At 37.6% G+C, this 23,683-nt stretch overlaps 1 protein-coding gene across 2 annotated transcripts in view; it reads left to right on the top strand.

Annotated features, from left to right (window-relative positions):
- The first annotated feature begins 144 nt into the window (after positions 1 to 144).
- Positions 145 to 23,683, top strand: part of F5 (coagulation factor V) — a 40,024-nt gene continuing 16,485 nt past the window's right edge. The window contains exons 1-13 of one of the 2 annotated variants that reach the window (XM_088158896.1): positions 145 to 3,759; positions 6,808 to 6,993; positions 10,047 to 10,138; positions 11,150 to 11,272; positions 12,310 to 12,522; positions 15,281 to 15,424; positions 16,346 to 16,567; positions 17,116 to 17,281; positions 19,012 to 19,189; positions 19,685 to 19,787; positions 20,165 to 20,376; positions 21,120 to 21,270; positions 21,941 to 22,153. In XM_088158896.1, coding sequence (XP_088015022.1) covers positions 6,833 to 6,993; positions 10,047 to 10,138; positions 11,150 to 11,272; positions 12,310 to 12,522; positions 15,281 to 15,424; positions 16,346 to 16,567; positions 17,116 to 17,281; positions 19,012 to 19,189; positions 19,685 to 19,787; positions 20,165 to 20,376; positions 21,120 to 21,270; positions 21,941 to 22,153 — 1,978 coding nt within the window. In that variant the 5' untranslated portion in view covers positions 145 to 3,759; positions 6,808 to 6,832. Of the gene's footprint in view, positions 6,994 to 10,046; positions 10,139 to 11,149; positions 11,273 to 12,309; positions 12,523 to 15,280; positions 15,425 to 16,345; positions 16,568 to 17,115; positions 17,282 to 19,011; positions 19,190 to 19,684; positions 19,788 to 20,164; positions 20,377 to 21,119; positions 21,271 to 21,940; positions 22,154 to 23,683 lie in introns of both variants that reach the window. The other variant, XM_014878604.2, reaches the window with a different exon arrangement.

Below are 23,683 nucleotides of genomic sequence, written 5' to 3'. Positions count from 1 at the left end.
GATGCTGCACTAAGAGGTGGGATTTTTTTCTCCATGATTCCTCTAATTTCCTTCTGTGAGATTATTTCCATGTATGTTAGAAACTGAAATCCACTTTTGTAGTAGAAGCCTAATAAGTTTTGGCTTTGTTGCTGATTCCTAAAAGTCTGCATTTTTTATTTTTTCCCCCTCCCATTTAGATTCACTTGAGAGCTTTGTGGAGGGTTTTTTCCAGCTATGAGTGTTTATATTTCCTCTAGCTGGAAGAAGATTTTAGAAGATTAAAAAAATAAGTGATTGTCTTGTTAGGAAAGTTTGACTACAGCTTAAACAAGTAACTGTAACTAACCAGTCTTTGAAAGGTGATTTACACTTGAGTAACTCTAAAGATGGAATATCTGGGGAGACAAAAGAGGAATATTGATGATGTAATCTGTTTGTCTTGTAATAAAGAACAGTCTTATTGACAAAAATACAGCTTGAGGGTAAAGGGAAAAGATTACTGTGGCAGAGCAAGGTTCAATCTTGATTATTCGTCTGCCTCAGCTTCACTAATTGCCAGTCTAATAGCGTGGTGTCCTCCTTGGGATGAGCACACATGGAGTTGTTTGTGGATTCATATATTACAGAGGCATCCAGCAGCTGCTTTCTGCCGTGTAAAATGTCAGGTTTTTATTAATGAAGAATGGAGGAAAGGACCATCATGTCTCTGTATATGTATTTGTGCATATATTTATAGTCATTAGATTCACTTAAACCGGAAAGCACTTTTGTCTCCCAAATATCCATCTTGCATTCTGCAAGGTAATCAGAAGTTGGATGTCCGCAATGGACTGAATTTAATGTTGGGTAGGAAGATTGGTCCCAGTCCTGGCAGAGCTGGTCCCTGTTTTGGCTATCCTGTGTACCGTGCTCTTACTTACATGGGAACACATAATCAGGTTCTGTGTTCTATGCTAAAAATGACTTTGCTCTTGATATCTGTCTTCACTTCCTCTTTTTTGGACAGTATCTTAAGCAATGTCTATGTAAGTGAAGAGTAATGCTGGCTGAAACCTGTTAAAAACTTAACCACACCCACTGAGTCATGCCATAGGAATTTGCCTATGAGACTAATCTCAAAGATGTTTTGGGCTTTCTGGTAACAAAGGAAGCAGCTGTCCTCCATGCAATAAATAGAGGGGTTTAGAGGGGAGCAAAGAGAGGGAGTATGACTTAAAATAACCGGTAGTGATGTGTATATTTTTCCTTTGATGCATCAGAATCTTTTGAAACATCCTTTTCCCTAAAAGATATGTTCTCCTCCTTTAAGAAGGTGAATTAGTTTCATAAGTCTCCAGTAAATTAAGTTATAAAATACCACATTCTTCCTTGTCAGGTTTTTGATGAAAGCAAGTGACATGATTTATATTTTTTTTTAATGCATAACCCAAAAAAGGCTTTTTTCTCTGATCCTAACAGAAAAAGAGGCACAGCAGAACTGAAGAGAGCTTGCAGTGGCTTGTATCATCACCATGATATTAAATGCCTTATGACATTTTTATCCCTGCACTGTCTGGTGTCACAAAAGCCAGTCCTTGGTGACTAAGACATGGTGCTCTGCTTGGCTGCTTATCAAAGTGGCTGTACCTGCAAGCAAATTTGACCTGGATGCACTTGCAGTAGTTGTACTGTACCTTAATCCTCCTCTTCCTTTGGGATTAATGTTTAAAATTCCTGAAAGAACCAAAGATTGTTGCTGTAGGAGCTACTATAAACATGCAAACATAGTAACTTCAGTTAAAGCTTTTGTCAAATCCTACATGATTATTAATTATTTGAATTCTGTCTATGCATCAGAGGAGCTTCTGAGAAGTTCTGCTCTGCTCACTTTCCTACTACACACCTTACAGTTCTTGTGGCTCTTTGCTTGCCTTCTGTTTCTTGATCTTGACTTTGGGTACATTCTTGTTTACAGGTGCTGCATGCAGTGAAGGTGTGGGTGAAATTTTGGTTCTACTGAATCTAAAGATTATGCATAGTGAATGAGTTATGATACAAAGGGAATAACCTCACAGCAATGTAAAATAATGACCGTCACAGCCTATTGTCAAACTTCAGATATCTACATGAATATCTATTTACATGAAATGTAAAAATACTATAATAATAGTAAAAAAATTAAAAATATCAATAAGTACTTGCTCTCAGTGAAAAAATCTGTAAGATAAAAATCAAAGCGGTAACTGGGAAGTGCAGTTCTGTATTTAGTACTTTAAAAATCTAATCAAAGCCTAAGCTACGAGTAATGAAGGATGGAAATAGTGTTAAACAAACAGGGCAATTTCAACCTTGTCCTTCTGTGGCAGCATTTTTAGGTGTGGGAAAGTAGTTTGTTTAACTAGCTTGCTAACAAACAGCCTGAACCATTGCTAGAGAACTAGAATGCTATGAATTTGTCTGTGTTGTGAAGTCTGTAGGGACAGTTTTAATTTATAGTCTTTATGCTAAAAGCTTGCTGATTTCATGTTTCTGAAACATGCCTATCTGCTTTTGTACTGGAAAATAGCCTTTTATGCCAGTAACGTGCAAGATCTATTTTAAGTCTATTATTTGGGAAAAAAAAACTTGGATGTAGAAAATTCAATGCACAAAGGATGAAAATTTTAATTAATTCAGAAGATCGTCCTTATTGTTGGAAGCAGATGTGTACAACTTGATAAGAGGCTCTCTCTTTTTTTGATAGTCCAGTTTCAGTTGCAGGGGATTTATTATGAAAAATTACTTCCTCGCTGCAAACTCTTGCACTGGTATCCTTGCTGTTGTTCTCTACAGAAAGGAATCCAAGATGAATATGCTACTAGACTGACTTAGCATGAGGCCAGCTGTTCCCATGGTGTGTATCAGTTGTAAGCTTAGGCAAATACAGAAATCTCTTAGTAAAGAAGACAAATTGGAACACAGAGAACACAAACAATGAGTAGTAGCAAAATTCTTTGTTGAGTCAAACTGAAATTTTTCTGGCAAAAATTAAACACACAGGAAGGAAAAAAAATAGGCTTCACTTGAGTCAGTCCAAAATTTTAAGTGAGATATCATTAACACAGTTTTTGAAGAGAGGAAGCTTGTATATCCTTGTTTGTTCCTTAAAATTATTTTTTTTCAGACCACAAGCCAGTGGTTTTAGACAAATTCGTTAAAGCATTGAATTAGGTTTTACAGCATTTAGGAAATTTTTTTTTTTCTGTAACTTAACTGAATTCAGCATCTCTGTACAAATAGTTTTGGGTCCTACTAAATAATTGATTTTAGCAAACATCGACTAGAGAAACATCCAATTCCAACAAGGGACATTTGCTTGTCTGCTAAGGAAAAATAACAAGTTTAAAATGTGAATGTATTTAGGTTTAAATCAACATTATTATTTGTCTTCTGAAGCACTCTGAAGTGCCAGGGCAAACTGAAATGCACTTCTACATTCTTACTGCCTTTTAGTTTTTTTATGACCACAGAAGTCACACAGCCTCCCTTCCCTTAGCAGTGTACACAATGTGTTCTTGTGAGGCTGTCATCAAAACACATACATCACCTTTTCTGTAACTTGTTCTCTGAAAGACAGTCTCAGTTTCTCTGCCATCTTTTCTTTTTGCCTGCTAATATGTTTTTTGGCATAGCACACCTACTTTCAGCTTCTAAACTCAGCCGTTTCACAGGTTAACCTTTCTTGGCTTTAGAGCCCACTTGCAGAAGTGAAGACATTTGGCTGATGGCCTCTGTTCCCGGTTATGCCTGGCAGATTTGGTAAGTGCCCCCCCCCATGTTTTACCTAGTTCAGAACCACGTGCTCACTACTGATTCAATAATTAACTCCTTGTTTGCCCATGAAGCCTATTCACCCTGCACTAAACAAAGTACACTGCTGGGCCGCTGTGCATTGATTGGTGTGTTTGAATGAGAGAGAGATATCTCTCTTAGGGCTTTATTAGCAAACGATTCTGCAATTGTTGTACAACTCTTTTTTTCTCTGTACTAGCTCCTTCTCCGTCACCAGTTGTGAAAGCTGATGGCAGGCATCAGGATATGACTGCTGTCACGTAGGGTATTTTTTTGATGAAGTAGAACCAAATTTGTTATGGATCCTAATTTGTTATTAGCAGCAAGTTGCATAACGCCGCTTAACATCTCTTTTTAAAGATCTGTTCTTGATTGCTCGGAATCAGCCAAGGCTATTTCACCCAGCCTAGGTGGAAAACTGGCACTGCCAGTTAATTTTACAAGTCAGCTTTTAGAGCAGGACTGCAAGTATATCCTTAGTATGTTTTCACATGTAACATGACAAGAAATCAGGACCATAATTACTGGGTGTCGGAATAGACAATAATCTTGCCCAGTCTGAAGATGCAGACCCGCTCTTAGTGTTAAAATATATTGCTTAGGCTTCTCTTTCCATGCTTGGTTTCCATTTGGCATTTCAGTATCAGTGCATCCCAAAGCTACTACTTTGTTTTGGAAATAGCCTTCATTGTGTTCATTGTGCTGCAGAGATTGACTTGGCAGCCTGCACTGGACCCACATTCCTTTGTGCATGGCTTTTGACCATATGATTTTTTGATGTTGTTGTCGACTTTTAATTTACTCTTGAACATGTCAGTAAGCAATGAGGATAAAATATGACGTTAGCAGCATGTGCAGTGTTGTGAAGTAGAAAAAAAGATAACAGTTGAATATATGAATACCCAAGAAAGTTGCATTGACTTGGAAGAGTCAGCCTGAAAGAAAATAGTCTAGAGTCACTTGTCATGGACCAATAGTAATATCTTGCAGGTAACCAGTGTTAATTAAAAGATATTATATGTATGTATTAGACTTTCACAACATCAGACAGCATATAATTGCAGATATTAGAAATTAATGATCAGGTGGAAGGGAACAACATCTTTGGATTATTAATAATGATTTTCAGAACACTGAAACTTCATAGAGTCTAAAGGATACAGTTGTGATGGAGTAGCTTAAATAAAAGAAGAAAAAAGAAAAAACCTAAGGCTGATGCAGATAATTTCAGGCAGGTGAATTTTACATTGTTACTTAAAAATGTGAGGAGAAAATAAGGAAGCAGTGTTGGACTTCTTGTTTATAAAGGGTTAAAGAAGGGTAACAAATGGTAATCAATGGTAGCTTAATGGAAAGTATCTCTAGTGTTATTTGATACTGTTTTTTAAAACTATCAATATGATCAGCCGCACTTACGAAAGAAATTCTTACCTTTAGAGTGATACTGCATAATCTGTGGACTAAGAAATTTCAAAAATGGAGCTCCCAAATTCCTCAAAATGGATAAAAGAGAAGTAACAAATTGATGTCAGGTTTGATGATTCCCAGCTCACAGACACAAAGCAAGGGGTGTTAATAACGTAATCTGGGTATTAATTTTTAGCCTGCAATATTTTAGCTTTTTATTAAAAAGAAAAATTGCTAGAAGCCTACTTATAATGGAAATTTCAAATGCAAACACTTAATTCATTAAACAGAATCACAGGAAGATTTGTTTAAAGAAATATACCATGATGTTGGTAGTGCTGTCTAAATGAACACAATGGTTTTCATGTTTATGCACCAAATGATCCTGAAGTTTGGTAGTGAGCATTTAGCTGTTGGTTTTCATCATTTTTTTTCAGCCATCTTCTCTATATTTCTTCTAAGGCCTTATGGTACCATATAGTTTGGATAGAATTAACCAAGCTGCCAGTTAGGCCATTCTGCTGTTAAAAAAATATATCAAACCTGGAATTGATCAAGTTTTCTTTGAAGTAATCCAAAATGAAATATTGTCCTTTTTATCTAGTTCTGGAGTGCTGGAGTGGAGTTACTTTGATTTGGGGGTTTAGGTAATTTTTTCATTAAAATATTAGCAAAACATTATTGAAAATGCTGCTTTCATTTTCTGGCCACAAAAAAAAATAGATAGGATTTTTAATTTTTCTAGAAATCAAGTGTGTGAGAAGCATGATCAACAATTTACGTATTGTTTTGACCAACTTCTTAGCACTGGCAAAAGCAGGGAAACATTTTTGGCAATACTGTTGACATTGGTAATTATCATATCAAAAGGTATTTTCCTAATAATTTCTTATTAGATAAATGTCAACAGACTCTAGTCAAGACTAGATTAAAAGTCTCCAGTCTGACCTGGCAGCTGCCACTGAGAAGCCCATTGGTTACCTATTAGCTGAGGTATTTGGGAGTGTAGTGGGAATCAAGCTGAAGCTGGCAATGTTTGGAAAGGTGGCTGCCTTACTGTTATGAGCATGCTGTACATGGGGATCTGAGCTAGATTTTAGCTGTGCACCCAATTCTACTCCCTGCACCTAATCCTTCAGTATTTTGTTTTTAACTTGGTAATGATTTCATAGGAGGTGTAGCATCTACCTAGGAAATTTCCATCAGTGCCAGCCATGTGCTGGGTTTCTGTGTTCTGGGAAGATAGAAAATATGCCCCCCTTCTTCCTAACCACTCAAGTCAAACATCCTGTAATTGAAGTATTCTAAATAATCTGCCTCTGATATCCTGCAGCTTCAGTACACAATGACCCAACCACCTAGTGGGGTTGAAGCTGCTTCTCCTTGGTGCTTGTCTCTTGCTAGAGATGGTGTGGAGGAGGGGAAGGAAGGTAGTTTAAACAGTTTTTTATCTCTATTGGATCCCTGTCAGTAAGGGGAGGCAGAGGTGAAGAGCAATGACCTGCGCAGAGCAAATGTTACCCTGTTGCATCATAATTATTTCATATCTGAGGGGAAGTTAGAAGCAGCAACAGCAATAAAAGCAGTGGTTTCTGCCTTGTCTTCCAGAGCAGCATCAACAGGCATCTCTACCATGACACTGCACTGCTTGCAGCTTTTTCTCTTGCTTCTGCTTGGTTCATGGTGGCCAGACTCAGAGCAGCATGTGGCGGGAGCTATGAAGGTCAGGGAGCACTATATAGCTGCACAGATCACGAGCTGGACCTACAAACCGGAACCTGAGGAAAAGTCCAGGTAACAAAGCATAGGATAAGGATTCAATTAGTCCTTCCTTGTGGCTGAAAAGTGGTTTGTGTCTCATTCCTTGTGGAATTGCAGATCCCAGGAGGACTTTGGAGCCCAGTCTTTGGAGCTCTGATTTCAGAGGAACTTGGTTGACCTTAACTAGCATAATCTGAACTAGAGCCAGTGACATATTAAAAGCTCCTTTTTATTTTCTGCATTAGTGGATAGAAATATCTTTATGTTTTCAGAGCACTTCTGTTAAATAAGCTCCCGGACTTGATTTTGTCAGTTTTGCATAGGTTAATGTTGGTTGCTTGGGGTTTTTTAATGTATTTATTTTAGGTGCATGGATGTTGAGCAACATTAAGTTGAGCCACGGTTTGGTAAGATTTCAAAAACTTTCAGGCTTTAGAATTTGCTGAAGGAATAATTATGCTCCAGTTTTGATGCTATCACTTTCACTTAAATCAAAACCAGATGAACTTTGGAATTAGCTGTTCAGTTTCTGAGTTGTTCAGGAGTTTTGTGAAATGTACATTCTGAGTTCTGATTAATACAGGTTGTAAAATCAAGTGTTGCTCTGCTTCATTAAGTGAGAGTATTGATTTTATTTTTTTCAGATAGCATTGTACAGTGGCCAGCCTACCTGCATCCACCAATTAAGAATATAAAATATGTTATTTTTATTACTACCACTATCCTTAGAATTATAAACACTGCAAGTGCAATACTACAGATTACAGAACTTGGATGTAGTTTTGAATTCTGTTTAAATTAGAGAGTGAAATTACTAAAAATAAAACATTAAAATTGATTTTAAATTACTTGTCCTCCTACACTAAAACTTTTTTTGGATACTGCTGCTTTTTTATATATATATTTATATATAGGTGGATGACTTGCCTTTTTTAGTTTAGATTTTTTTTTCTAAACATGTCTTGCATTTCAGGATAATATGGAAGAGATACTTCCAGTTCAGATTGTAACTTTCTAACTATTTTTTTTCCAATAAAGATTCTGTGATTTCTAAAACCCCCTTGAAAGTTTAATGTAGCTGTATAAGCATAATGTTGAACTGGCAAGACAGAAGAAAATAGGATTTAAATGTAGGATTATGAGGCCAAATGCAATTCAATTATTGACGTGGACGTGAATTTACTACTTAGAACTTTATTCTCTTCTGCACTGGATACATCAGTGTAAGCATCAACTGCTGTTTGGTTGAATTCACACTGTGGATGGAGTGTTTTCATGCAGTAGAGTCTCGCAAGACTGTCTAAAACATCTGCTGAAGTTCTCTGAGATAACCCAGCAGTATTTTATATGCAATGTCTACTGAATTACCTTGCCTAAGTATTTAGAGCAAGTCACATTGCAGATAGATTTTGCAGAGCTTATAGAAATTTAACTAAAACCCAAAACAAACAAACAAAACCCAACAAAACTACCAGCTAAAAAAAACAAAAATCAAAACAACGCACATCACAACACAAAACAAATATACTCACTGAGGAAGAGTTAATGGCTTGGATCCCAAAGGTATTGGAATATGTAACTTGTGTTGATTTCAGTAGAAGCTGAATGTCTAAATGCAGTGTAAGAATCTGATACTTTGGTGCTTTTATTTCTAAATAACTGAAGAGAGACTAAAAGGAAAATGGATTCTTCCTGAACTATTTCCTCAATTTTCCAATCATGCAGGCTAGAAAAGGATACCTAACATCTCTAAGTGTCAGTCTTATTTTGGCAGAGGTTTGTTACCATGTAAAAGTGCTATTTATCTATAAGGCAGTTCAGCACAGAGTGAATCTGTGCATCTTGAAGTGTTGCTGCTGCAATTCTTAAAAGTTATATAACTAAACCTGCTTGTGTAGTGTGATATTTCTGTTAGTGTGCTAGGTATTTTATTCCTCCTCACTATAGAACTGGCGCTGATAAATTTCCTCTTCTACCCTACAGTCTTACATGCCTATTCTCTTTAGCATTGCCACATTAGGACAGCTCCGGTTAATGAAGGTTATGGATCCCATCCTTGCCCTTAAAGAGTTAAACAAAATTTTATTAATGACTTTAAGGAGAGGGGAATTAATTGAAACACTAATTGCTTCTGCCTGACACTGCTGTGGTGAGAGAGGGCTGCAGAGGAATTTATAAGAGATCTCTTCCAAAAGAGATCTCCCCCTTATGGACTCAGGATGTCACTGAAGTGGGCTCTCTGTTCTCTGTGCTCAGCCTCCCCATGCTTCAGCAGCCCATCAGCTCACACTGTCAAATGTGGCATTTAAAAGGACCTGAAAGGGTATTACAAAGAAAACGAGTGGAATTACTGATGTAATACTATAGTAAATCAACCAATAAGTGTGAAGGTTTCTTATCCTTTCAGCCCTCTTCTTGTCATTGTTTCCATTGCAGAAGTGTCATGTGCAGGTTTCCTTCTGCTTGCCTAAATATTTTCTAAGAAAACATTGTGTGGTCTCCTGGGTGCCAAATTGTTTATGTAACAAGACTAAGGGCACTTGCAGTGTTTCTCATTTTCTAACTTGCTGTGAAATTCTTAGTTGTTGTAAGAGAACTGCTTTGTGCTTGCCTCCAGAGTCATTCCTGTGAAAGGAGCTTGCTTTTAATGCTGTTGTAAAACCCTTCTGGTGGGTCTTAAAGTTAAAACATAGGGCTGAATAAACAGAAATTTAGGTTTCTTTCACTGTGTTTTGACTGATGCTTTCTAGGTTAGGTATGGTTGAGACATCTTTCTCTATGTCTTGGACAAAATAAAGGCATCTTTACCCCAGAATCAAAAGGACTCATAAAAACCACCAGTAAAATCAGTGGTGAACTATTCTAAGTACGGATATTGGATGGCCCATATGAAATTATCTGGTTCAGGAACATCATAAATTCAATAGACTAAGAGGGAGAAGGGAATGCACTACAAAGAGTTGGACTGTGTGCTTTGCCTTCAGCAAAATGTGGAAGTGATTAAATATATTTCCAAGATTCATTTTTTGAGATATCAATTAAACAGCTTTGTCCTTTCAATATTTTTTTTAAACTTTTGGTTTCAGATTGGAACATTCAGATCCTGTATTTAAGAAAATTTCTTACAGAGAATATGAAGTGGATTTTAAAAAAGAAAAACCAGCAAATACATTTTCAGGTAAACAGGAATGAAATGTTCTGAGGATTTTCATTTGTTACTTGTTTTAAAGCCAGTGGCAACCTAAACAAGCTGGTATTTTTGTGTCCATTTTGTGTCATTATTTGCACATAAACCAAATAGGAACAGGGGATGAGGTCTCTACAGTGCAGGAATGAGGTTTCCAAAGGCCATAGAGAGGTTGGGCTTTCAGAGGATGTGTCTGTCTGCAAATCAGTTGCACCATACCAAGTTGTTCCCTTGGTTTTCAGCATCTGATGAGATTTACCACATGTGTTTAGATTTGGCACAGCCACAGCAATGACACTATGAATTCCTTGTGAAGGAGCCTGAGCCCTGAAACTAAATATACACAAAATAGTTAACAAAAAAAAAAAAGACTAACAAGCCAAAAGTTGTCTTAGCAGCTTTTTCAATTGCTTATTTTTGCAACATGGGGACTAAGAATACAGGCTCCTGAAATCTTTTTGCAGGAAATGCCTCAAGAAATTTGCAGTGTGTAACTGATTATTTACTTGGATAACATTTGGGAACTGAAAGATCTCTTTGTTCTGTGACTTCTGGCATTCAGAGTGCTACTTAAAGTAATATGTTTGAATGCCTTTCTCTAAACTCTTTAACTATAAAATGTTTATCTTCTAAAACTATTTCTTTAAATTGTATGTGAAACATGCCTAGAAATTTTCAATGAACTACAAGATGAATCTTTTGATAAATTTTCCGTATCTGTAAATAACATTTTTTCACCTAAATCTACTATTTTCCTGTGATTTTTAGGTGCTAGTTGCCAGATACATAATTTATAACATTTCAGAATATGCACTACAGGCTTTAAGTATCCATATGCTTTTTTATGGGTAAATCTTCACTGCAGTGTTATTACATTCTCTGCATTAATTTTGGAACTTGGACTTTGAGAGCTAATATTTTCTAAAGGGGGAGACAATTCTGTTTCACCAAACATACTGTTTTATTAATATTTTCCTCTTTCTTTATCTTGAATAACTACAGGACTTCTGGGACCAATCCTGCGTGCTGAAGTGGGAGACACTTTAGTGGTTCACCTTAAAAATATGGCTGACAAGCCAGTCAGTATTCACCCTCAGGGCCTAGTTTACAGCAAAAATGAAGAAGGTAAATACTGTAAAAACTACATGTTTTGCTCATTTACTTGGAGACTACTGCATGAAATGTTGAGAGGGGTCCAGATATGTGTTTGAGGCTATGTGAAACACAAATATGTGCTGATCCTGGATTGCAACTTCCGTGTATTGTTAGCTCCTTTCTTGTTCATCAGTGTAACACTAGGAATATAAGTATTATGAACACTTCCTGACATGCTGTTCTGATACTCAGCATTTAATGCTCAGCTTTGCTCCACACCCTCATGAGACCTGCAAAAAGAGATTATAAACTATGACCAAATGGACAGTAAAATGTCTGTACCAGCACAAAGGGAGTTTGATTGCTCATGTTTCTTGGATTGCCCTGCCCTGGGTACTGAGCCAGAGCTCTGACCTGCAGTTTAAAAATAAATTCATGCAAGGCTTTGTTTGTTGTGTGGGTGCAAAAGGAGTTTTGCAACTACATCTCATGGAGTTGAATAGAACATCTCCTTGGAAGTCATGGGCAGTTCTGTTTGACTGTTTTATTAATTAATGTACCTTTTGCACTTTGGATGTCGATTCTCTGTCTCCCCTTTGTCATACTGCAGATCTGTTGGATATGGCAGGCACAGACATGAGCCATTACTGCTCAATATGTGGATATGCAGTGTACAAAAGGCCTAAGGCAGCAAGGCAGTGCCAGCCCATGCAGTGGCTTTATGAGAGACAGTTAGAAAGGTGACAGTGGGCAGCATCCCTCTGCAGAACATCAGTGAGCAGAGGCTGAGGCTTCATCCTGTCCTAACCCTAGTCAGACTGATGAAGAACCCAACCTTTTGGCACCGATGATACTTCTAGGAAATCTTTAATCTGTAAGAAACAGGATGGTGGTAGAATAGCTACTCTCCAACAATGTGTGAGTGGAATCATGAGTTATCTCTTTGAAGCTGAAGTATCATATCAGCAAGATCAAACCAAACTTTTGGAACTGATTGTAGAAAGATATTCCAGGCGTTTTAATTGCTCTTTTTCTTCATGCTTCCCTATTAACTCTTATCTTGGAAGGCTCCTTATATGATGACAGAACATCACCTGCAGAAAAACGAGATGATGCTTTACTTCCCGGCCAGCTCCACACATATGTGTGGGATATATCAGAAGAAGTTGGTCCAAGAGAAGCTGACCTTCCTTGTCTTACTTATGCATATTATTCTCATGAGAACATGGCAATGGATTTTAACTCTGGTCTGATTGGAGCATTGCTGATCTGTAAGAAAGGTAATGAAATGCTGTAAGACTACTTTAAGGTAATACATTTTCATTTCTTAACAAAGATGATGATAATGAGAGAAGATATATTATTTTCTTTTTTACATCTTTACATGCAGTGTAAAACATCATTCTTTTAGATGTTAAAGTTTTTAAATGGCGGCTTTCATGCACTTCCATCCCATAATTATAGCATGGGCAGAAAACATTAATAGATACATTTGTCCATACTGGTTGCATTTTCATTCACTTAACTGCGAAATATATGACCTCACATTTTCCATCTTGAATAAATATTTTTTAAAACTTCATTCAAAATGTTTTGGCCATTTCAGAGGATAAGACAGGAAATAATTGTTTTACCCAATGTCTTTTAAACGCTATCTTGATCAAGAAACTGGAACACTCTGTCTTTTGTAACAAGGGTTTAAAATTGCAGAGCAGTGTGTCTTTTGCTAGTCATTTGAAGATATGGCCAAGTTTGAATAGATTATAAGTATTAAAATTGTTTTTGCATGCAGTCTGAGGCTTCAGATTTCAGTAGTCTGAGCCATTGAGTTCCATCTCCACTAATAAGAACTGATGTCTGTAGCATTTGTAAATGGTTTCTAGATACATATCCCTGGTTTGAGGGACATTTGAAACACCGTGCCATTGTGTAAGGTACAGAAACTACTTGCTGGTCCCTTAAATCCAAGGGTTTTCCAAATTATATATCCTCCTTGTGGTGAATGTGCTGTGAGTTATTTAGCTTGATTTAGTTTGAGTCAAAAATGTTGTGTAGAATGCAGACTGCATGGACTTGGACCTCAAAGCTTCCCTGAAAGTAAACAGAACGCTGGTTCAGTGTGGGTTGCACAAGGACAATTTCCTCACCCACAGATACCCATTTTAATGTAGAACACACCTACTCTTATCACCTCATAGGAGTGGCATTAGTATTAATTATGTTCCTCCTGAATTTTTTTTGATGATTGGTGCTTTTAGTATTATCTAGGACTTGTTATTTTCCTAATTTTCTTGGGTTTTCTTTCTCTCAGTTTCTGTGTATAGGCATATTTATGGGATACTGGTTGAGCTAATCTGGGAAAATACTTTGAAACTACTTCCTTCTCAGGCTTCTCAAATTCATGCACTCTGGGCTTGAGTAGTATATGAATTTGAGATGGACTGGTGTGACCACTACCTTTAAGAAAATTTGGATGTATCTTTCAGGCTAGAACAAAGGCAAACAGCTCACTGTGTGTATTTTAAAGATTTCTGAACACAGTTTTTTGACTGGGCACTGTGTCTGGTAGATGTGCAATGTACCTGTGTAGTCTGCCTGGCATGGAGTTTTGTTTCTTCACAGCAGCTCATATGTTGCTGTGTTTTGGATTTATGGCTTATTAGCATTGATAATACACTCACCCATGTTTGAGCTGTTGCTGAACAGTGCTTGTACAGTGTCAAGGCTTTCTCTTTTTCCTGCTCACACCTCCCCAGACAGTGTGCCAGGGGTGGACAAGAGGTTGGGAGGGCACCCATCTGGGCAGATGAAACAAATTAGCCAAAGGGTTATTTTCTACCATTAACAAAATTCTGCAATAAAAACCTGGAGGCAGAGGAGGAAGTAACAGTGTGGGGAGAACAAGAAGTGTTGACTTCCAAGGTTACTGTTTTTGAGAGATTGACTGGGCATCAGTCAGCTTGTGGGAGATGATGAGTTCTTCTGTGTTGCTTGTTGTTTCCCCCTCTTTCCTTCACCTTTGAACTACCTTTATTGACCCATGAGTTCTCTCATTTTTGTTCTTTCTGTTCTCTCTCCTGTCCTGTTGGGGATGAGGAGGCATTGGAGTGGGTGTTTGGCTGCTGGTTGGGGTCAGCTTCCCACAGTCTGACACATTTAAGAGGTGGTAAGGTTATAAAAAGTGGATTTTTGAGTTAAAGCACTGCCTGAATGTTCTTTGTATGGCAAGTAGATAAATTCCTCTGTTGATCTGAGGCCTCTTTTGTGAAGAAAAACAGAACTTTGTAGCTTCTCATAAATTTAAAAAAATATATTAAAGATAATTTCTTCCACTGCCTCTTTTCCTAGGTAGAACAATCAACAGGCTCACAAATTTTTAATTCTTGCAATCCAGAGGGACCAGATTATGTTTTGAAAGTAGCAAGTGGAAGTTTTTGGTGTGAGCGATCTACAGAAAGAATCAGTAAAAATCACACCAGTTCTGTGTGGCATGTCCAGAATTAATTCTACTTCTTGACAGAAATTACATCTGTATCAGAAAATCAGCCAAGACAGTTTCTTGTAACTGATCCAGTGCAGCAGTGTATGTTGAAGTCTTTTGTTTACAAATGTTGTTTGCTGAGTGGTTGGTTTTAAGCTTTTTAAAGGTGGTGATGACCTCAGTGCTTGAAAAGGTGCTGTTCACACTGCTGGTGACTGCCATCACTCTTCTACTTGCCTCACAGTCTGAAAAGAGAGGGATTGTGAACCAGTGGTGTTTGACACTGCAACACATTGCCAGGAATTGTCTGAGACAATTCCAGAGAAGATGTTTATCTTCTCTGGAATACTTCAGACTTTTGATTTTGTGGTTACCCAATCCAAAAGTACTTTCAGAAAAAAAATCACATTATGAGTATTCTTAAGGCCTTGTTTTGATCAGGCTCAGCCAGTACATGCTAACCAGTAAAACAAGCTCATTAAATATACATTAACAACTGCATGTGAAATCTGCATTATTTCTGCTTCAAATTAAGACCTGTTGTTTCTCCTTCACAGGAAGTCTAAATGAGGATGGGTCACAGAAACATTTTGACAGGGAATATGTACTGATGTTTGGTGTGTTTGATGAAAACAAGAGTTGGCAAAGATCAGCATCAGTCAAGTATACAATTAATGGCTATACTGATGGAACGTTACCAGGTACTGTTCAGGCTTATGTGAAATGAAACTAACATTGACAAACACTGAATATTACCTTCAGTTCCTTTTAATGCACAGGAATGGGAATGTAGAGATATGGGATACAGCCTTTTTTAGAATGTGTCTGTGAGCATCTAAATTCTGGAAGAAAAACTGTGCTGCTGAAAGGAAGTAATGCCATATTACTAATAGGAACAATGAGGTTACTTCTAAGAAGACTTATGCTTGAAGAAAAGGATTACTAGCTTAAAAAAATATTAAATAAGCTCATTTTTTAAGCAAACTGATGGTGAGAGAGTGATTTGATTAAGTGAATTGTTGGTTCTACAACATATAGAACATCCTTGGTGCAGAACTTCCAGAGTGTGCAAAGTCAGTTATCATTAAAAGACTCAATTAAGTGAGAAGACTAGGAAGATGGTAGTGGGGCTATTCTGTTGCTAGTGCTTTTCCTTTGCTCTCCTAAGAAAAAGCTTTCATATCTCTCTCCCATCCATTGAACAAATACAAAAGGTTGTCTTAAGTGGGGATTTTTTAAAGGAAATATTGGACAGGGTAGTTACTGTCACTAGGTACCGCATAAATTTTTAGCTTAGATCCTTCCTTTGTTTCTTTGTCTTTCCTGCTTTCCCCTTACTCCCCAAGCAAGGACAGGTCAGCTTTCCAAAAGAAGGTATTTTTCCTTTTTTCACCAGCTTGTTGTAAGTCAGTTTGTCACTTGCAGGTAAGATTTAAACACCTGTCTTCCACTGGCATACAGGATTTTATCTGTTTCATTTACATGCTTCTGAAACCTCTTGTTGCAAACTTCGATCATAGCAATTTTTTTTAGAGTTTTCAGTGAAGATTCACTTCAAACCTAGAGTGCTTGGGGAACATGATTTACCTGTATTCTGAACCCTAATCTCATGTCTCTTTCAGATATAGAAGCTTGTGCATATGACAATATTAGCTGGCACTTGATAGGAATGAGTTCTAAGCCAGAAATCTTCTCCATTCATATCAATGGCCAGTCCATGGAGCAAAAACATCGTCGAGTTTCTGCTGTTAACTTGGTGGGAGGAACCTCAACCACCGTAAACATGACAGTGACTGAGGAAGGAAGGTGGCTCATATCTTCTCTTGTCCAAAAGCACCTGCAAGGCAAGGAAACATCTAGTTATTAGGCACCTGTAAAGCTGTCCTTCTTTATGTCCCAAATGCCTGTTCCAGGTGGTCTTCTCATTTCACTAAGAAACTGACCAAGAACAGGGCATTCTGTTGGAAGTGCATGGTGAACTGAAAAACGTTCTTATATGCAGCTTTGCTGCAGTACCCACATCACAGAGCAACAGTGATTCAGTACTCCAGCATCTAAGTCTCTGTGAACTGATAGATAGATAGATAGATAGATAGATAGATAGATAGATAGATAGATAGATAGATAGGCACTACTATAAAATTAGTAAGAAACCACCTGTTGCCTGAGAAACAGAGTACTTTCAGCTAAAGGTACTTCAATGTGATGAGAATATTTTCTGTTCATCATTTGAAAGTGATATCTTTCAGCAATGATCAGAATTCTGTTTTAAAGAATAAGAACATTCTCTCTCTTGTAAGAGCTGGAGATATCTTTTGGGGGTAAAAACCAGCTGAAGTGGTAAGTGTTCCTCAGATGGAAAATCACTATGGTCCTGTTTCCTCTCAATTAGCTGGAATGCATGGTTACCTCATCGTAAGGGATTGTGGGGACAAAGAGGTGAAGAAGAGTCGTCTCTCCTACAGAGAACGTCTCATGGTCAAAACCTGGGATTATTTCATTGCTGCAGAAGAAGTTACCTGGGATTATGCCCCAAGTATTCCAGACACCCTTGATAGGTAAAATAATACTTTGTCTGTATAATAGGGAATGTTGACATGAAATAAGAGGGTACTTGTGGTTGGAAAGAACCTCTTGGTGTCCAACAGCAAAGTTGGAACCAGTTGCACTAGACCTTATGCAGTTGCTTTTTATGTTGTTTCCGAGTACAGGGACCCCTCAGCTTCTCTTGGCATCTTCACAACTTCACAGTGAAAAAGTTTTTCCTTATATCTAAACATTCATTCTCACATTGCACCTTGTGTCCATTGTCTCTCATCTCTCCACCATGCAGCTCTGAGAAGCATATGGTTCTGCTTTCTCTATAATGTAAATTTGATAGTTGAGGTTAAAGATAAGATGCTCCCTTAGCTATGTCTTTGCATGACTGAAGAAACTCGAATTTTGCTTCTATGCCAAGTGCTCTGGCTCCATGATCACCATGGTGGCCCTTCACTCACCAGTCTCAGTGACTTTCTTTGCTGAGAAGCTCAACAGTGGGCACCTTCTTTTGCCTCCCACAGGGAGCCCAAAATAAGATGACTTGGGATTTGTCCAAAGTAGAATATAAGCTTATTTTGTGAAACACTTTTCAGCATCAATTCTGCTGAAATAAACAATCCTTAAGAGGAAGAGAAAGGGAGGGAGGGGATATTTCTGGAGATAAAAGTTCTGTACAATAAAGTGTTTAGGGAGCAGAAGAAAGAGCTCTCTAGAAATTATATCTGCATGGTACCAATGTAGATGGAGTACAAGTCATAATAAGTAAGCATATTTGGCTATTTTCTCAAGAGAAATAGAAGGAATTCTGTAACGTACATGATGTCATAGTATACAGTGCTATCAGTGCACCGTGGGGTTAAATTTGCAATCTGTGAATTCCCCAGTGCTATTTGTGCTTGTACGAGCCTTTACAAGCTGATATTCATAAGAATCTTTGAGGATTATTCATAAGAATCTTTGAGGATTTAAGCAGAACAAAACAAATTCCTTATTCTGTAAGGGTTATAGTTTCATATACCTCCTTAGAAATACAGTTTTTGCACAGCTCGTTCTCCTTTGGCATGATTTGCTTCCCTTATGAGCTCTTGAGCTGCAAGAACAAACTTTTATAGCTTTCCTGCCAGTCACACTGCCTTACTTAATCACTTCAGTGCTCTGATTTTTCCTCCTTTATTAAAAACTGCAGAGTTTATGCCTTTTCACTAACCTTTCCTGAAGTGTGAGTGACAACTCTGTGTAAATTCCAAGTGTTTTTTCTAGTTTTTCTCTCAACATTAGCAATTTTAATGTCTGAAACCTCAGCGTAACATTACTTACTGTATGGTGCCTGACTGGGATTGTGTTCCTGTTTCTCCTGGAATTTTTGCTCCTGTAAGCAAATTGTTCTTTTTTCCTCTATGCTCAACTAGGCCTTTGAAAAAGGAGAACAGTGATTTCTATCTTACCTTGAAAGTATGATACCTGCTGCTTCAGTTTGTTTCTTATTTGTATGTACACTGTTAAATTAAATGTAAACTCTGATATCAATTGGTCATATGTAATACCGAAACACAAAAAATCATCCAAGATTCTTCTTACCTAATCTTCAGTTTAGAATTTGGAGTTAAAAAGATTAGGTTAGTTTAGGATTTGGATTTTTTTTCAAGAAGTGAGATTTCTACCAGTTGCTTGAATACTAATTTTGTATTTTAATAGATGCTACTAATTCAAGTTTTGTTAATAATTTTTCTTTTCCTTTATTTTTAAGACACTATAAATCACAACACTTGGACAACTTCTCCAATCTTATAGGTAAAAGGTATAAAAAGGCTATTTTTAGGCAATATACTGATGCCAGCTTCACTAAACGTCTGGAAAATCCTCGTCCCAAGGAAACTGGAATCTTGGGCCCTATTATCAGAGCTCAAATCAATGATAAAGTCAAAGTAGGTAACATAAATACAGAGATTTTTTTTTTTTTTAATTCTGATTTTGTCAAGAATAGGAAGGAAATTTTGCTTTTTCCTTACGTATACCCTCTGGGTCTTAGAATCTGGGACAAGCTTTGATTTTAATTTTTTTTTCTCCCATATTGAAGGTTTTTAAGAACTTCAGTCAATACCTTCCTATTTCCAGAGATAGTGTGTGCCTAGTAGCTGGAAGAACAAGTATTCTTTTTAGACCTTCCAGAGCTCAGCTGTAAGCAGCTGAACTTGACTTAGTGGGGTCTGCAAAGTCCAGCAGAATGGTAACGGCATTTATTCTGTGGGTTTATATATCAAACAATATTTAAGACACCCTTTTGCCTTTATGGCACTTTCTGGGCTAAACTCAGAAAAATGCTACTGTAGTGGTAACTTCATTATATATTCACACATCACAAATCACAAGGATTTGTTGTATCCTGATTTTTTTTTTTTGTCATTTGCCTATCAATGTAGATTGTATTCAAAAATAAGGCCAGTCGACCCTACAGCATTTATTTCCATGGAGTGACACTTGCAAAGAATGCAGAAGGAGCTGATTATCCTCTGGATCCCACAAGTAAAAAAATTTTTGAAATATATTTTTTATATCACTAACTGTTATGGATGGTTTTGTTGCTTTGAAGGAAGTGCTGTGGCTGAGAATGTGCATGACTGGGTGACCTCAGTTCTGTGCTCTGCCTCTACTAACCTTCTGTGTTGCCTCATAGAGAAACCAAGGTATTATCTGCAAAGCAGAGACAAATACCCTCTATTTGTTGTTTTAGTTTTCTGTTCTTGTTTGTGATTTTAAAGAGACAAAAGTTCTTGCTGAACTTCAGTTATCTCAAGGTAGCTTTTAATGGCCAATATGCATCAATGTCATTAGAAAAGGTGCAGCTTGATATTAAGATCTGGCTCTGAGTTTGTATCGTTACTATTCTTGTTTTTCCTTAGGCAATGGCACCCAGAGTAGAGGAGTTGAACCAGGGAAAACATACACATATGAGTGGAAAATTGCTAAAACAGACCAACCCACTGCACAGGATGCACAATGTATTACAAGGCTGTATCACAGTGCTGTAAATATTGAGAGAGATATAGCCTCTGGACTGATTGGCCCACTTCTGATCTGTAAAAGTGAAGCACTGACGCAAAAGGGTGTGCAGGTAACTTGTTTGGGCAGATTTTGCTCAAATAATATTATTTGGTCTACATGGAATTCAGTTTTACTTCCCTTAGAGAGCTGTTCTGTAGAGAGCAGTTAAACCAATAGGCTCCTGAAAAAACAGTCCTCTGTCCACAGCAGTAAAGGAATTATGTTCTGTGTTTCTTAGCAAGAGCTAAGAACGATCAACAAAAGGTCAGCCTGACTTGAAAGTCTATTTCTAGACTTGATAATACATTTTCCTGCTGCTATTATATTTTCATACTCTGAAGATATTCAAATCTGACCTTGTCCTTTTCTGTAACAGAGACAACTCCACAGCAACTGACAATGTCAGGCACAATGAATCTAGAACAACCAAAACATCATGGGAGAGTTCTGGGAGAGGGCTTCCCTTTACCAGTTATTGAAATCTTGCTTGGCAAAGACTTAAGCATCACTTGACAGAAAAAAAAAATGTCAGAAGCTTTGTCAGGTCAAAGCAGAAGTCTGGTCCTGTTACAGAAAGCCTGGTCATAAACTACCTGTATATCAGCAGTGCTAGAGGCTTGCTCAGTGTTCCACCACAAGTTGGTTGCAGTGGTAGGATTGAAGTTTGGAGCCTCTACTCCCATCCCTTTGGATCACATCAGGACTCTGGTGAACCTTATGTTGCTTACATAGTAAGAAACAAGATTGTAGGACTGAGTTCTTAATACATGTGTCTGCTGATAAAATGTAACTGCTGCATTGATTGTCTTTCAGAAAAAGGCAGATGAGGAGCAGCAGGCAGTGTTTGCTGTGTTTGATGAAAATAAGAGCTGGTACCTAGAGGATAACATCAAGGAGTACTGCAGCAACCCAGCCACTGTTAAAAGGGATGATCCCAAGTTCTATAACTCGAACATAATGCACAGTGAGTGGGATACTGAGATGAATAATAGGAAAGCTTATATGAACCTGAGCACTCAGTAATTGCTTGTTCTCAGCCCCGTGATCAGGGAATCCTCCAGAGAGTCAGTGAACTTCTAACCATGCCAGGTGGCACTGGACTAGGAAATAGGAAATATCATAGAATTAGAAAGGTTGGAAAAGACCTCCAAGATCAAGTCCAACCTCTGACCTAATACCAACGTGTCCACTAAAATGTATCATAGAGTGCTGTGCTCACTTGTTTTTTGAACACTTCCAGGGATGATGACTCTGCCACTTACTTTGGGAATCTGTTCCAATGGTTAAACACTCAGTGAATAAATTTTTCCTAATAAACAATCTGAACCTCCCCTGGTGCAACTTGAGGCTATTTTCTCTTGTTTTGTTGCTAGCTGACAGGGAGAAAAGGCCTACCCACATTTGCCACTAGTAGCTAGGCTGGCTCTAGACCCTGAAGCAAAGACAAGGGTTAACTAAATTTTGATGCAGCACCCTGCTGCCTTAGAGAGAATAATTTCAGAGATGGAAATTACCATGTTTTCAGCCCTGTGCCAGTCTCTTTCCAGTGGAAATATGAGTCCAGTGGGTTGACAAAGAATAGGAAATTTTAAAATAAAAATACTGAAACCACTTTTACTTTGCTTTTCTTTTAGCAATAAACGGCTATATGTCTGACAGCAGTGAAATCCTTGGATTTTGCCGAGATACTGTGGTTCAGTGGCACTTTGCCAGTGTTGGCACTCATGATGAGATTGTCTCTGTCCGTCTTGCTGGACACTCTTTTCAGTATCAAGGGAAATACGAGGATACATTGAGCCTTTTCCCAATGAGCGGAGAATCAGTCACAGTGGAAATGGACAATGGTGGTAAGTGGTGGAACTGTAGTGTTTGATAGCTCTTCTGAGACATTTTTTACTTTCCAATCTATAAAGACTTACCTAAATAGAAAAGAAAACTCTTCTGATAAATACAGTGCTAGAAAACGTTTAATCATTTCCCAGTGCAAGTGATGTGCATGGAGTCTTGCTGGCTACACTAAGTTAGCATTACTGTATGCCATACTGAGGCTCTTTTTGTTGGTTATCTTGTAATTTTTTTTCACTTCACAATTAATGCTGGGATTAGTAATGATAATTTTAAGGCAAGATTCTTCTTGGAAACCAATATCAACTCCATTGTATGATTTCCAGATTTGCCACATTCTTGAGCAGTCTAAAATGAGCTGAAACTGTCAAATTCTGCTGGTCATTTCTGAGTAAAATGGCTACACCTGACCTTAGGCTTGTGGTCATTCAGCAGCAGTAAAGGTTGCTTGCCTGAACCAGGTCACTGGTCTGTGGGATGCATCTCAATGTCTTACTAGAATTAACACCATGACTTGGAAGAAGGGACACCAGAACCCATGTAGTCCACATTTAAGGCATTACTTCCAAAAGGACAGATTCTTTGTCATTTAAGTCTGTGCACTTTGAGTGATCATTCTAAAATCCCTCAAGGTTTAAGTATCCTTATCCCATTAAAAATCTCTCTTTTCTTTTTTAATATATTTTATGCATTGCACAGCATCAAGACCTTAAAAGTATGCAAGTGGCTTGTATTGCTCAAGACTAGGGAATCATCAAAACACTATTAAACTTTATGGCAGCCTCCCCATTAATAAAGTTGTATTTTTGCTTGATTTTGGTATGCAATCTATTCTTTCAATCTGGGGCATATTTTCTTTGATAAATATGCTGTTGTTAGAAATCAGGAAAGCTGTGCAGGTTACTTCAAGCTGATCAATGCAGGAAGAATTTTATGTGACCTTTTTAATTTTGTTTCTCAGGGTGTTTATTTTGTCTATTCTGTCATTTCTGCTAGTTGGAAAAGCAAGGTGTAACAAGCAAAGAACTTGATTTGATGTTGTTTAGGGAAATAGATTCTATTTTCTTCTCTGAAGATCCTGGTTTCCAATAGAGAACTTATGTTGTGACTATGTTTTGGAGGAATTATTAAAACCTTTAAATTAATCTCAGATGTCTCAGATTGACATCTTAATAGCTTGTGTCAGATTGGAAATTCATATTGCTTTATTCTTATTATACTTATTAAAGGTCATCCATTATTCATTCAAAAGCTTTTAAAACGGTGTGTTTGCCAACATTGCCTCAGAATGTATTTGCTCTACTCAGAATGTTCTATCTATGTAGCAGTGCATGCACCAGTAAGGATAAAATTGAAACTTTGAGGGGTCTCACTCTTAGATCCAGATCTAAAGATACGATCCTTTAATTTGTTTCTTTCTTTTTCATATTCATCTCTTTCATGGGTTATTTTTGGATTCAGGTTCTAGTTACAGCTTAATTTATGGAGAAGAGTTCCATCTCCTAGATGTATTTATATGTGCTCTTATTTGT

Source organism: Sturnus vulgaris, chromosome 2 (assembly GCF_052056855.1).
Source record: "Sturnus vulgaris isolate bStuVul1 chromosome 2, bStuVul1.hap1, whole genome shotgun sequence".
Taxonomy (NCBI): domain Eukaryota; kingdom Metazoa; phylum Chordata; class Aves; order Passeriformes; family Sturnidae; genus Sturnus; species Sturnus vulgaris.
The sequence above is the reverse complement of the archived record's forward strand: the minus strand, read 5'-3'. Positions and strand labels throughout refer to the sequence as shown.